This window comes from Hevea brasiliensis, chromosome 12, assembly GCF_030052815.1.
Source record: "Hevea brasiliensis isolate MT/VB/25A 57/8 chromosome 12, ASM3005281v1, whole genome shotgun sequence".
In the NCBI taxonomy this organism is placed as follows: domain Eukaryota; kingdom Viridiplantae; phylum Streptophyta; class Magnoliopsida; order Malpighiales; family Euphorbiaceae; genus Hevea; species Hevea brasiliensis.
Genome location: NC_079504.1, coordinates 26,347,867 through 26,362,938, shown reverse-complemented (window position 1 = coordinate 26,362,938; position 15,072 = coordinate 26,347,867). Strand labels below are relative to the sequence as shown.

The 15,072-nt window shown below is 29.0% G+C and overlaps 1 protein-coding gene across 2 annotated transcripts; it reads left to right on the top strand.

Annotated features, from left to right (window-relative positions):
* Nucleotides 1-8,073: 8,073 nt before the first annotated feature.
* LOC110637754 (putative receptor-like protein kinase At3g47110) lies at nucleotides 8,074-11,447 on the top strand. 2 transcript variants are annotated; one of them, XM_058131363.1, is made up of 2 exons: nucleotides 8,074-10,865; nucleotides 11,176-11,311. In XM_058131363.1, the coding sequence occupies exons 1-2, from the start codon at nucleotides 8,189-8,191 to the stop codon at nucleotides 11,178-11,180; spliced, it is 2,682 nt and encodes an 893-aa protein (XP_057987346.1). In that variant the 5' UTR covers nucleotides 8,074-8,188; the 3' UTR covers nucleotides 11,181-11,311. The 2 variants fall into 2 exon arrangements, with proteins under 2 accessions (XP_057987346.1, XP_057987345.1); XM_058131362.1 differs by having other exon boundaries at nucleotides 8,075-10,865; nucleotides 11,022-11,447.
* The last annotated feature ends 3,625 nt before the right edge of the window (nucleotides 11,448-15,072 follow it).

Below are 15,072 nucleotides of genomic sequence, written 5' to 3'. Positions count from 1 at the left end.
CATATTGTCAGGCTGGGGGCTGTGGTTGTGCTGCTGGTGCTTGAGTCTGGGCTAGTGTTGGTAAGTTCTCAGCCATTTATTGAAATAAGGTAGCCATCTGCTGTGCAAATTGAGCAGGAAACTGCGATACTTGAGGAGCTGGAGTGGCTGACCCACTCACATTCTAGAGTGTTGGGGCTTCCCATTGTGCCTCAGCCTCTACAGACTGTTCCACGGAATGATCTCCTTCTTCCATTCCGATTCCAATGATTTTCTACTCCCTGATAACAAACACAAGGAGGTTGACCTTTGTTAGTTTACATTCATGATGTAAATATGTCATATGTATCAATTTAGGACACTTGAGCAGTTGTACTTATCAAAAGAAATATTCACATGCATAGTCAAAACTCATTTCAAAACCATGCTCTGATATCACTAAAACATGTGTCACCTTACCCCTCCATAAGGCATAACATGATCCCGTAGTATACTTAATGAATTACCGAACTTCGCCTACCGATAACCCATTAAATACACTACAAGGGATTTTAAAACAATTTTGTCTTCTTTTGAAAGTGGTGAGCACTTTTGACAGGTATTAAAAACTTTTAATTTCATTTTAAAGACTAGGTAAAAATTTTGATAACTTTTATTTTTTCGCAAATTTTGTGAAAATTTCGGCAGAGTGCCGTCTGTAATTGGAAAAAACCCAAATTTTAAAGACCTGTAAAAAGTACTTCCAATAATTTATTTCACAACTCCCAACCTCCAAATAAATCTCAAACCAACACAATTCAACCAATTTCCATTCAAAATTCACATCTCAAATATTTTCAAAAATAACTAAATAAATTCATGCACATTGCATAAAAAAAATTAATTTACAGACATAAAATCCAAAAATAATATTATTACAAGTTTACTGTACAACTGCTCAATTTACAACAATACATATGAACAATTTTATATTTACATCAAAATAAATACATTGGGTATAAAATAATATCCGTACCAAAAAGTCAGTGAAGTCCTCTATCCAAATAGCAGCTCACTCTGCTGCTTTCTCCTTTTCCTTATCTGCGACAGCAAATAAAGCTATCGCTGAGTATGATTTACTCAGTGGTGCACAATAAAAATTTAAAATGCTGAACATAAAACATTTATTGCTAAATCACAATTCAAACATTTTACAATCACATTTCACAATTTTCAATTCACATTTATAATATAATTTTGTCAAATAATTTAATAAACACAGTGTTGCCAATCCATACACAACTTAGGTTATGACACAAAATTTCCGATCAATGCCATATTGTACACCACGACAAAGCAATCTACAATCTCACAAATCGAAATCAACGAGGGAGGTGGCTAGCTAGCTATATGAGTACTCATCCAATCTCAACCTCAACTGGCAAGCTAGAGAGGGAGGAAAATAATCGATCTCAACCCCATAAATGTAGGAGGAATAATATGGTACTGTCATGCTAAGTGTGAATCCGAAATCAATTTAAAATTATTTATTTAAATATTGCATGCAAAATCCAATCAATTTCCAAAGTTCCATTTACATTCACAAAGTGGCAACACAATAGTTCTTGAAATTCAAAATTAGCACAATTCACTTACAATGAGTAACAAATCAAGGTTTCAATGTGAAAACAATAGTTTAAAGTTATTGTGCACAAACCTGGACTGAGTCGCCTCTAGATCTTGACTCACTTGTCATTATCCTTCTCAGGGTCTTTTTTAACTAAAACACATAGTTTACAGTGTTTCAGTATCACATCCTATAATAAATTCAACAATTTATTGCAAACTTATTTAATGGTACCCTTAAATGTGCTTAAAATGGTATTCTTTGAATTTTGCATTTTGGGGTTACTATTCATGGCACTATTCAAGTTAAAATATTGACATTCTCATACTTAATAGGTATGTGAATTCCAATTACACCCACAGACCATATTTTCGGTATCTAATTTGTTGGCATTGGTTGTCATTTCCATTTCTAAGTCTCCTAAGAGAAATTTCAATTTTTTAGTTTTGGTCCCTTGTTTTGCACTGTTCTATTGATCTGATTACTGTGAGAATTTGACTAAGTGTTCCTCAACAAAATTGTTCCTTATTGTCTTAGCTTTAATTCTATTTTTAAATCACTCCATTTGGAGTTTTGTAGCCTAAGATATGCCTATTTTTCTAACGCTGGCCGGATTAGTTCAAATCCAGAATTCTTGACACTTTCTTGGTTCTGGCAGTTTTAGTATGCTGACTGCAGCTCACTTTTTTGATAAGTTATGGTCAGAATTTGAGTTTATGTTCTTCATAAAAGTTGTAGTGCTATGTCTCAGCTTTCCATTGGTATAAAATTCAGGTTATTTGGACCTTCCTAGACCAAGTTATGGCCAAATAAACAAATACAATTTATTTGGTCATTTTTGTACAGTGACAGTGTGCATTACCCGGATTTGACCTAATTGTTCACTATCTTAATGTCATTTTCTGGGTATGATTTCTACATGAAAATTGTGGCATTATGTCTCTACTTTCATATCCAATTAGCCTCACACCAATTAGAGTGGCAGAATTATAGTTTTAGTCCCTGAAATGAACCTAGGTCAAACTGTCCAAAAATGAACCCTCACTAATCCGAATTGCCTTTCAATTCTCACCATTCTAACACACTCCAATTGGTCCCAATTGACCATTTTGAGTCTCCATTAGGTCCAATTACATCAAATTCCTATTTTCACCAAATTTTCCCCTAAGTTCTTTGGCTCAAGAACCCTGGTTTTTGCATCTTGTTCAATTAATGCAATTAAAGTATCTAAACATAGTCTACACACTTAATTACACTTAATTAAACTTTTAATTGCATCAAACTCAAGCAAACCCTAGTTCTCCTAATGTTGACTAAAATCCCTAAATAGTCTACCATGTTTGATTTGTTTGAATTTTTCACAATTCTAAGTTAATTCAAGTACTTAAGCATGTATTTAACTAGAAAATGGAAAATTAGAACACTAACCTCTTTCTTTGAAGTTCAACTTTCCAATTCTCTATCTTTCCTCCTTCCTTTTCTTCTTCAATCTTCTTTTCTAGTTATAAGGGCAAGCTTTAATTAAGAATCTTGGGGAATTTATGGGAAATTTTGAAGTTTAAGAAGCTTAAAATTAAGCTTCCATGGAGCTTTGTGAGAGAAAGGGAGAGGGAAGGAGTGCCACGATAAGGAGAAGAAGAAGAAGTAAAAAAAAAAAATTTTAAGTTTTGTTTTTATTCCACATAATTGACTTGGTCAAAAAAAATTTAAATAAATTAAAAATCAATTGATGTCATGCATGATGTCACACACATGATGTCATAAGTCCATTTTCTTTTCTTTTTCTTTTTTTTTATATTTTCATGGTTCTTTAATTTAAATCTACATTTCAAAATTTTCATTTCTTAGATTTTATTGGACAGTTAGGTCATGAGTCACCTCTAGGGGTAAATTAACCAATTTGCCCCTCGTCGGTCTGATCCGGTTTGCCAATAATTCAGTATTTCTTCCGAAACCGTGACCTATTTATTTGACTTACTTATCAACTCTTTTCTGTGATTTTCTCTTTTCCACTAGCTTCGCAATACTTCTTAGGACTGCGGTGTTACAATGTCTCGTTCAAAATTAGGGTTACAGTTGACCTCGCAGTCACTTCCCGATAAGGTCACCCATCGCTGTGAACCCCTACTCATTTAACCTTTTACGTTCTGTTTTTCTTGTTTCTACTTGGCCTTCTGGTAATCACTATTAATTTTCATTCAGGGTTTTTCTAAGTGTCTTAAACATGGTTCTAATCATCTTAATTGTCCGGATCGACACCGATCACCGGAACAGTAAAATATACCAGGCTATGCATATAGGGGTGTTACACCATTGGTGAGAGGGCTCTTACCAATATAGTTGAAGGCATCCTTTGTGGTATAGTATTGTAATAGTAAATATATTGGGTTATGTCTAGAGGAGACTGAGAGGGACTAACTAATATATTTACTATGAGCAGTTTGATGTAGTATTGATTCTCTTAGGTGTAATTGGGTTGATGGGTAGTATAAATATGAGCTTGTAATTATGATTATTTATTGATGATAGTGGAAGATGGCATGCCCGTGGATGTAGCCCTATATTGAGAGAGTGAACCGCGTAAATATTGGTGTTTTATATGTTTGCTTTGTTTCTTTGCAGTTTACACGCTTCCGCGATGCACAACACAAGCGATAAAATGATGGCAAGAACGATAAATTTAAAAAAAAAAAAATACATCAATTTTGAGACAATTTTATGTTTAAGAAATAATACATCAGATTCGAGTTATACATTTTATATACTCGTTACTCAAACTTGTTTTATATACATAATTAATTAAATATATAAAATATATTTTTTATAATAATATTTATAAATTTTTATATATTATATTTAAATAAATAAAATTTAATATTTTATAAAATTATCAAATTTTAAAATATAAATTATTAATAAAAAAGTATTTTTATGTAAATGATTAATTAAAAATATAAAGTTAATAGAATTTGGCTATCATTCGAGTAATAATTAATAATCGAGTTTATAATAAATTTAAATAATTTAAGATAAATTTTAATTAAACTTAAAATAATTAAAATATAATCAAATTCAAATTTAGATAGAATAATTTTTATAAATATCCTATCCGTTATCATTCTATTAAAAATAGTTTGTTTTTTCTTATCAGAAGACCCAACTCTAGCAAGTCAAAGGAAGAGTGAAGGCGTAGAGTGCCCATGGCTGCCAATTGACCCATTTTCCTGGAAGATGTTAAATAGCTCATTTCTAGATGTTCAAGGAGAAAACAGGAACACCAGAGACTCTATAAGAAGGCGTTTATGTATTTTAATGATGTTTCATAGTCAATAATGTCCTCTAGACTTCGTTTAAATTAAGATAATAATGTCTAATCAACCACCCTATAATCCAACCCAATAATAATTAACAATTACAAAATAAATCACAATGTGGAGACCATAATTAAGATGTGGAAGGACAAATTCAAAGATAGATTTTTGGATCATTTCATAATAGAGAATGCAAATTAGTATTGTTGATTCGTATGTGAGTGTGTTTTATTTCTGATAAATAATAATAATAATAGAGATTGGCTTAGAGATGGCAAATTGGTAATTTTTAACCCTATTGGTCAACTAGATTCACTTGAAATGATATGTAATTTGATTAAATAAATATTTAATTTAAATAATTTAAATTTATTAACATTAGTATAACTTAATTTAGATTTTTAAAATCAGATTAGGTGATTTTTAAAATCAGAGTCTAAGCGGTAAATATGGAAATAGTCGTTTGGATAATAAAATAAAAAATTAATTACTAAAAATATAAATCATAAATAAATTTAAAATATATATTAAAAGAAAATGATCAAAGGAAAAAATAATCTAATTTTGGGTGGAAAAAAAAAATAAACTTAAGCATAATGAACAAGGAAGGGGAGGATTGAAGGAATTAGAAGCAGGGTCAGAAAATTATTTTTAAGGGGCTAATATTATTAATTTAATATATTATTTAATTATATTAATTTTTTATATACTTTTTTATTCATTATATATTTTAAAGAGTTAACATTATATATTTAAAAGTATCATAATATAGTGTAATTAAGTTATAATTTTTTACAAAGGTTCTAATACTTTAGAAAAAAATTTATTATATAATAAAAAATAAATAATTTCAATACTTTATATTATTCATATCTTAATAAAATAATATAATTATTTTTTTAGGAAAGTTAATAGTTAAAATAACTTAATTTTTTCTCTAAATATATTTGTATACAGGGAAAATTGTAAAGGGTTGGAGGGCTAAGGCTCCCCCTAGTCCCCTTCCCTCAGCCCCTGGAAGCAATGATAATAAGGAGAAATTGCTTTGATTATCTTGATTAATGAAAAGAATATGATAAATTAATTAATTAATTAAAATATTTACAAAATTAATTTTAAAAAAATTACTTCAAATATAAAAATATGGAAAGACTCATAAATATTATCAAATATTTAAAATTATTTAATAATTTATTCAAAAATTAATCTTAGAACCTACCTAAATAAATTGGCATCACTTGAATCTGTCTCGTTATAAAAATAATGTCAATTATCTCACAGTATACGGTTTGTAGGCATGCCAGATACAAAGTATATCACTTAAATTACGCTTTAATCTATTAAATCAAACGGTTGTGGAAAGTTTTGTCAATCAATCAAATGGTTGTGGGAAGTTTTGTCAATCCCACAATGGATTAAGGGTAAGTGAACTAGAAACTAAAAGAAAGGTTTGATTGATTGATTACAAAGTAATTTCAAGGCTTGAAGAGTAAATGCAAAAGTTGAACAATCAAAGATTGATAAAATAAGGAATTGTTGAATTGAGTTGATAGGGGCATTTCATATTGCTACTCATATGATATTTATAGCTCTCCTATCCACTATCTGAACTCCCTTAACTTGTCATAACCTCTTATGATTGCCCTTCTTCAGCTAACCACTAATTATCTATTAATTTCTCCATATATTTATCTCTTAATCACCCATAATTATTCATTAATTTATCTTTAGGTCTTTAATTAATTAAATCAATAGAATAAAATTAATTAAATTAATTTTACAAAAAATCCATTTAATTAATCTTAGGCCTAACACAAAAAATTACTTTTTTGGTGTAGATAGAATCACAATGAATTAGATTTTTTAGTATTTGATTTCACGATGGATTCAAATAATATATAATTGAGTTTTGAATAGATTTAGATTTAAAAATAATAACCGTATCAAGTTTGGATTTTATGTTTGGCTACTCCTTAATTTAATATGTCATATAAATTATTTATTAAATATAAAATATATTTTATAATAATATTTATTAAAAAAAGGGAAGAAAACGTATATGAAAAATGTCTTGTAGAGGAGGTCTTGCTTCTGCAAAGATGATAAAGGAACAAAATTTATATTGAAATACATTCATAATATTTGGCACTTAATTATATTAAAATAATGATAACTAATATAATGATTTGAACACAGTCAATTATTGATCTACTATAACAATGTCATATAAGAAATTGCAAACACCATAAAATTGAATGTGACATTATATTATTTTATATTATTACTTATGTTACATCAATTTTCCTCTCAAATTTATAATGACATAAAAGTCTATAACATTATATAATATATGAAAAGTTAAAACATATGTATATAAAAAAAAAATAGTTAATATCTATAATGAGTATAAATAACATGCAACTCATGTTAGATTAAAAAATTAGTTAAATATAAAATATATTTTATAATAATATTTATGAATTTTTATATATTATATTTTATTAAATAAATTTTAAATATTTTATAAAATTATTAAATTTTAAAATATAAAATTTAATAAAAATATACTTTCATATTGTTTATTAATGAAAATATATAAAATAAAAAAAACGAAAAATAATTTATATAAAAAAATATTTTTCATTAAAATATTTTTCATTATTTAGTTGTAATTGTAATGTTAAATTAATGATATATATTTATATTATACATGTAAAAATACCTATTTTAATAAGATTATCAAAATTTAGAAAATATAAAATAACTTTCTCTTTTAAAATTAAAAGAAGTTATTTTTTAAAAAAATAACTTAATTTTTGTTTGGATAATATTTTTTTTTCTGAATGTCTTAAATTAAAAAAATATATAGTTTTCAAAAAAATATTTTTTTCAAACAAACCACCCTTAAATAAAATAATTTAAGTACACTTCTACCCATTGTTATTCCAGACACCACTTATCCACTGTGAGTCTACGAGCTTGAGTCATCTGCCGTCGAAGAAGCGGCAGAATTGGCAAGTCAAAGAGTCAAATCATTACCCAATCAGAAATGGAAGACAAGCATTTCCAATTAATCAAACGCATGCTTTTCTGTGGAAGCTAAGGCAATTAGGTGAGGTGGTGGCCTTTTAAATTTATTTACAAATTTTTTATCAATTTAATTGAAGTATATTCAATTCTGGCTTGCAGTTTGACAGCAACACGCAAACTATGGTTTGCCAATTTCTCAAATCAAAACAAACATCGGTTTATAAACAAAAGCAGCTTGGTTTATGACTGTGAAGAAGCAGCTATGGCGATTAAGTGGTGGTGTCTTTACTACAATCCTATATTGTGGTGGTGCTTGAGCTCCTTCAGCCCAGCCACTTGCCTGCAAAATGAGACTGATCGACTTGCTTTGATATCCTTCAAAGATGCAATACAAGAAGACCCATTTCGAGTCTTCAATTCCTGGAATAATTCACTGCCCTACTGCCATTGGCATGGAGTTTCATGCAGTCTCAGGCATCCTGACAGGGTCATAGCTTTGAACTTGAGTTCACAAGGCTTGGTAGGATCATTATCACGACACATAGGTAACCTATCATTTCTCAGGAGCATCAATTTCGAGAACAACAGCTTCCATGGCCAAATCCCACCAGAGCTTGGTCGTCTGCGCCGCCTGCAATATATTGATCTCAGCAACAATTCATTCCAAGGTAATATACCTGCCAACTTATCCCATTGTTCAAACCTCGTGTTTCTTGATCTCATCGACAACAAGCTAGTAGGTCATATACCTGCTGAGCTTGGCTCTTTATCAAAGCTTGAAGTTCTAGGCTTGGGCAAGAATAAACTCTCTGGAAATATTCCCCCCTCCAATGGGAATCTCTCATCTCTTTGGGAGTTATATCTGGAAAAGAATGTGTTACAAGGACGGATTCCTGAGGAAATTTCTGGACTTGGGAAATTGAAATATTTGATCCTTTCAGAAAATAATCTAATTGGTGAGATTCCTAGTGCCCTCTTCAACATCTCCAGCATTGAAGGATTTTATGTGGATTCAAACCAACTAAACGGAAACGTCCCCTCTGACGTAGGTCTCACTCTTCCAAACCTGGTCTATCTTGTCCTTGAATACAACAGGTTTACTGGACCTATCCCAATTTCACTGTCAAATGCTTCTGAGCTTCAACAAATTGTTTTTGGGTCTAACAACTTCTCTGGGTTAATTCCCAAAGAACTTGGAATCCTACCCCATCTTCAATACCTAACCCTTTTTAAAAATCAGCTACAAGATGACTTGAGTTTCATTAGTTTCTTGACTAATTGCTCCAGTCTAGTAAGTCTCGAATTAGAATCAAATTTTCTGAATGGGACCGTGCCCAAATCCATAGCCAATCTCTCGAAAGACCTACTTCTTCTATCTCTGTCAGATAATCAGTTATATGATTCGATTCCCTTGGGTATTGAAAATCTTCTTAATATCAGATTCATACAGCTGGATGGTAATTATTTCACTGGCCCTATACTTGTTGATTTTGAGAAACTTGCGCATTTGGAATGGTTGGATTTGAGTTATAACATGTTCACAGGGATGATTCCATCTTCTATTAGTAATTTATCTTTGCTGGGTCGTCTCTTCCTGGGGTTCAACAATTTCAATGGTAGCATACCTCCAGGTCTTGGTACTTGTCATAACTTGATCTATTTGAGTCTTGGTCATAATCGTCTCACTGGTTCTATACCCCAAGAGGTTATTGGCCTTCCATCCCTTTCAATTTTACTCGATTTAACTGGTAATGCACTCGCTGGTCCTATTCCGTCAGAAGTCGGTTTGCTGCAAAATCTTGTAGAGTTGGATTTGTCTGACAATAGATTATCTGGCATGATTCCAAATACAATTGGCAAGTGTTTGAGTTTGGTACGGCTTCACCTGGAGGGAAATTCATTCGATGGAGAGATACCTCAGATTTTCTCTGTTTTACAAGGTTTACAAGAGCTGGACATTTCACGCAACAATTTTTCAGGGCAAATTCCAGATTCTTTAGCTCAACTTGATGGGCTGAACTATTTGAATTTGTCTTTTAATCAACTCCAAGGGATGGTTCCAAAACATGGAATCTTTTTAAATTCAAGTGCATTTTCGTTTTTGGGAAACAATGGTCTTTGTGGAGGCATAACTGCGCTGAAGCTTCCTTCTTGCCCGATTCCAAACTCCAAGAAGAACCACTCTTTGGCACTGAAAGTAATAATCCCAATAGTTGTTTCAGCAATATTTTTGGCTCTATTGTTGGGTTCCTCAATCTTCTGGCATCAGAAAAGAATTTCCAGGCAGGAAAATATTACCATGCCATCATTTCATCAACAATTTTTGAGAATATCCTATGCTGAACTCTTCAAAGCTACAGATGGATTCTCTATGACCAACATAATTGGTGTTGGTAGCTATGGCTCTGTCTATAAAGGAATTCTTGAGCAAGTAGGAATACAAGTGGCCATCAAAGTGCTAAACCTGCAACGAAGAGGAGCTTCAAGTAGTTTCATGTCAGAATGCCAAGCTCTTAGAACCATCAGGCATCGAAATCTTCTGAAGCTATTGAGCGTCTGCTCTAGCATCGATTTTGAAGGTAATGATTTCAAAGCTCTGATATATGAATTCATGGTGAATGGGAGCCTGGAGAAATGGCTGCACGCTCATGATGTGGGAGAAGATGGACAAGAAGGAGAATCAGGAAATCTGAAACTAATAGACAGACTAAACATTGCCACTGATATTGCAACTGCAATAGAGTATCTTCACAATGGTAGCTTATCAACAATTATGCATGGTGATCTAAAGCCAAGTAATGTTCTTTTAGATGAGGAGATGACTGCCCATATTGGAGATTTTGGCCTGGCTAAGATTGTCTCATCAATTTCTGGTGAGGTCCATCAGTATCAAAGCAGTTCTACAGCAATCAAGGGATCTATTGGCTATGTTGCTCCAGGTATATGCTTCTTTAATTCCTCGTTTTCTTTTTTCTTTAAAAAGTTGCATTCAGGTTTAATTGGACATAGAAATATAGTTCACATAAAGTCTAATAACAGCAGGAGATGTATATTTAACTTTACACTTTCTCAGAATGTCTATTGTGTATTTGTAGAGTATGGCATGGGTGACCCAGTTTCTACAGAAGGAGATGTATATAGTTATGGGATTTTGTTATTGGAGATGTTTACAGGAAAGAAACCAACTGATGAATGTTTTAAAGATGATCTAAATCTTCATACTTTTGTTGAGCAATATTTGCCTTACAGAGTGATGGACATTATGGATCCAAGAATTGCTGTATTTGATGATGGAGGGAGCTTCAAAGACTGCATCATCTCTGTGCTGAGAATTGGAATTGCATGCTCAATGGAGCAACCAGGAGAAAGAATGAAAATGATAGATGTAATTAGTGAATTGGTGAAGATCAGAGCTCTTCTATCGAGAGAAGACTCAAGGGAGTAATTAAATAGAGTACATTTGGTTTAAATAAATTTCACAAAATGGAATGAAATCATTTAATTTTAGTTTAAATTAGTCACTTGCTCGCATGTTGCATAGATTTTTCAATTTTTCTTTGTCTACATAAGCAACATTGTCCCTATCAAAAAAAAAAAAATAGAATTTAGAAAATACATTTACCATCTCTATATATTATTTCTAGACATAAAACCATCTTGATCTTGATTCTTATCTAGTTATAACTGTACTTCAATCAATAATTTTCTTAGTACCGAATAAACCATTAGGATTATATATGAATAAAATTAGAAGAAAAAAATCCATTTCACCAGTAATTTTGGCAATAGAAAGAGCAAGACCAATGAAGAGTAAGCGAAAGACATGAAAACAACAACAATGGAGAGGCCTGAAAGTTGATTGAAAATTAAGTGTTTGGCTTAGAATTATTTGTGTGATCCCAAATATAATCATGTCCATATATTTTTTGATGTATGTCATCTTCCATTATGTCCCTTCTTGTGAAAGCACTGTGATCTACTATTACTATTAATAATGATAACAAAGATGATTCCCATGGTGAGATATGCCACAAAACTTGTAGTTTGTTTCCCTATCAACAAATTTGAGGCAGAAATTAGTATCTGTGCATGAGCTGAGTGTTATAATCAAATATACTAATAAAGTTCACTTTGAAACATTTTCATTGTAGCCCGTTTGATTTGCACATTGGAATCGTAATAGTATTTGGAATCAAGCAAAATTGGAAACAAGATGGTAAATCTCGTTATATTTGGTTCAATGTGAAATAGAGTCAAATTCCTTTTTAACGTATTTGATTTGCATATATAAACCGCAGAATTGAAATTAAATTTATTTTATACTTAATAAAAATTAATTTAAAATCTTTTTATATTTTTACTTTTTAATTTTAGTTATTATAGGAGAATATAAAATATTACTTTTATATTTTTAATTTGAATTAATTATAATTATAATTATAATTTTTCTATTTTATTTAATTATAAGTGAAAATAAAAATAATATATTTTATTATTTTACTTTAAATAATTAAAGTTAATTATATTCAAAATTTTTATTTTAATTGATTATATGAAAATATAAAAATTATATTTTTAATGTGTTTCATTCTAGATAGGTTAATTAGTTATAATTATAATGTTTAATTTTAATTATTTATTTAAAATTATAAAAAATAATAGTTTTATGTTTTAACTGTTGTTATAATTATTTTATTTTTTATTTTAATTAAATATTTTAAGTATTAAAATTATTTTAATCATTATTATAATTGTAATTATGTTAATTATTATAATTTTACAATTATAATTATAATTAAATATTTGAAATATAAAAATATTTAATTATTATAATTATTTTAATTAATATAATTGTAATTATAATTTTTATTTTTAATTAATTATTTGAAGCATAAAAATATTATTATTATATTTTTATTTTAATTAATAATGTAAAAATAAAAAATTTAAAATATCCCAATAAATATATAGATAAGATTGAATATTCACCAATTCATTCTCATTCCTGAGTCAATTTTTGTTGAACCAAATAGGACCTATATTTAATCCAATAATATTATTGCATACCTAAATGAGCTTCTATAACAAACGTAGGTGGAAGGTTTTGAGCCGAGGGGAGGGCTGGAAATTTGTAACAATTAGCAGGCAGACATAGAAAACTAAGTGATTATTGAGATAGCGCTGAGCAGTGTTGTCTCTTGCAATCGTTCTTGCAATCAATCCCAAATGAGCAGTGGCCCATGAAAGAGATAGCACTCCTAATCACAAATGATAAAATAAATAAATAAAATAATGATAAAGAAAATAAACCCAACACAAATAAAGATAGAGAGAAATAAATTTTATTTTTTAATAAGACAAAGAAGATATCGGTTCTCTTCAATTCATCGTCTTCATATGTTCGTATTATCTCTAAAACAGGATCATATTTTATGTGATGATGACCTTTTAGGAAAGAAATGGAAAATTGAACATAAACATATAAGAAGAAAAAAGTAATTTTGAGAAAAAGAATACAATTGAGATCGTAAATTATATAAATATTGTAAATTACATAGCAATGGATGTCAATAATAATTGTATATTTTCATTAGAAATCATAAATTTTAATTGATTTGAGTTCGTTTAATATAAGAGAATGGTAATTTATTTTAATTCATACAAAATCTGAAATAATTTAAAAATTGAAATAATTCATACAAATAAAGAAAATCTATGCACCATCTAACAATTGAAATTTTATATATTCAAATTTCATGTATATATATGCACCAAGAAGGAGACGCCCTTTTCCAAATCAACACCCAAAAGCCTCCTAATAGCTGAAGCAAGGTCTAATAGCAGTGACTTTGTAGGAGGAGAAAGACAAAGTTCCCAGCATCTCAGTTTCGAGTAGCCATTGGGAAGTCAGCTAACTCGAAGAGAGAGGTGAGGAGAAAACAAGAGAAAATTCTCTCTCTAGATAAATAGAGAGAGAGAGAGAGACAACATGTGTCCACATCATAGGCTTGCATGAGTTGGCACCTATATCAGAAAATTTATCTCGAACGTTTTAATTTATACATTTTAGTTAAAAATTTATATATAAATAAATTTTTTTAGTAATTTATATTTTAAAATTTTATTAATATTATAAAATATTCAAATTCTATTTATGATATTTAAAAAATTTATAAATGGCATGAAATATAAATAAACTCATATTCTAAATACTTAATATAAAAAAAATTCAAATGCAATTTAAACTTAATATAAATATTATTCTTAAACTCAAATTCAAATTCATTCTAAATTTATTATTTTTAAGGATAAACTATAATTTAGCCATTAAAATTTAATAAAATCTATAAATTAATTTATATATTTTTAAAATTAAATAATTTAGTACTTAAAAATTGACAAAATCTAAAATTTAGCTCTTCTATCCAATTTATCATTAATTATAGTAAAAATAATCAAAATACCCTTAACTCCATATATTTTCTAACTTAAATGATTTAGTCATGATGCTTTGCATTATAAACAAAATGATTTAAATTAAATGATTATTTTGTTTATAAAATTTAAATTAAGGGATTATTTTGTTTATAAGATAAAATTTTAGGACTAAATCATTTTAGTTAAAAAATATATATTGTTTGTGCAATTATACTAAATTAAGATAATAATTAAAATGTAATGAATAAATTAAATAGAAATCTAGCTCTCTTTAAGAAGATTCAAGTCCTCTACAGTAGTTAATGTCCATAAATTAATAAATTCATCGTGTGATTCAAACCAACCACATTTCTTTGACTTTTAAACTCCCACAAAAATTTTTTATTTTGTTGCTAAGTGTTGTGTATAAGCTCATATAGGAAAATTTTAGCTCATTAATTATGTTGAGTTAAAAAATAATAAATAAGTTAATAAGTTAAACTTAAGTTATTTTTAATTAAATATATTAATTAATATTAAAATGTTGCAATATATAATTAAAAGCATTTAAGTTATTTTTACCATAATTAACGGTAAAAAAAAATTAAACATAAGGACTACAATGTAACTTTTGCTATTAAATTACTTAGTTTTGAGATTACATTAGGTTTTATTAAATTTTAAAGACCAAATTAATTTATCCTATTTTTAATTACATACCATTTAAAT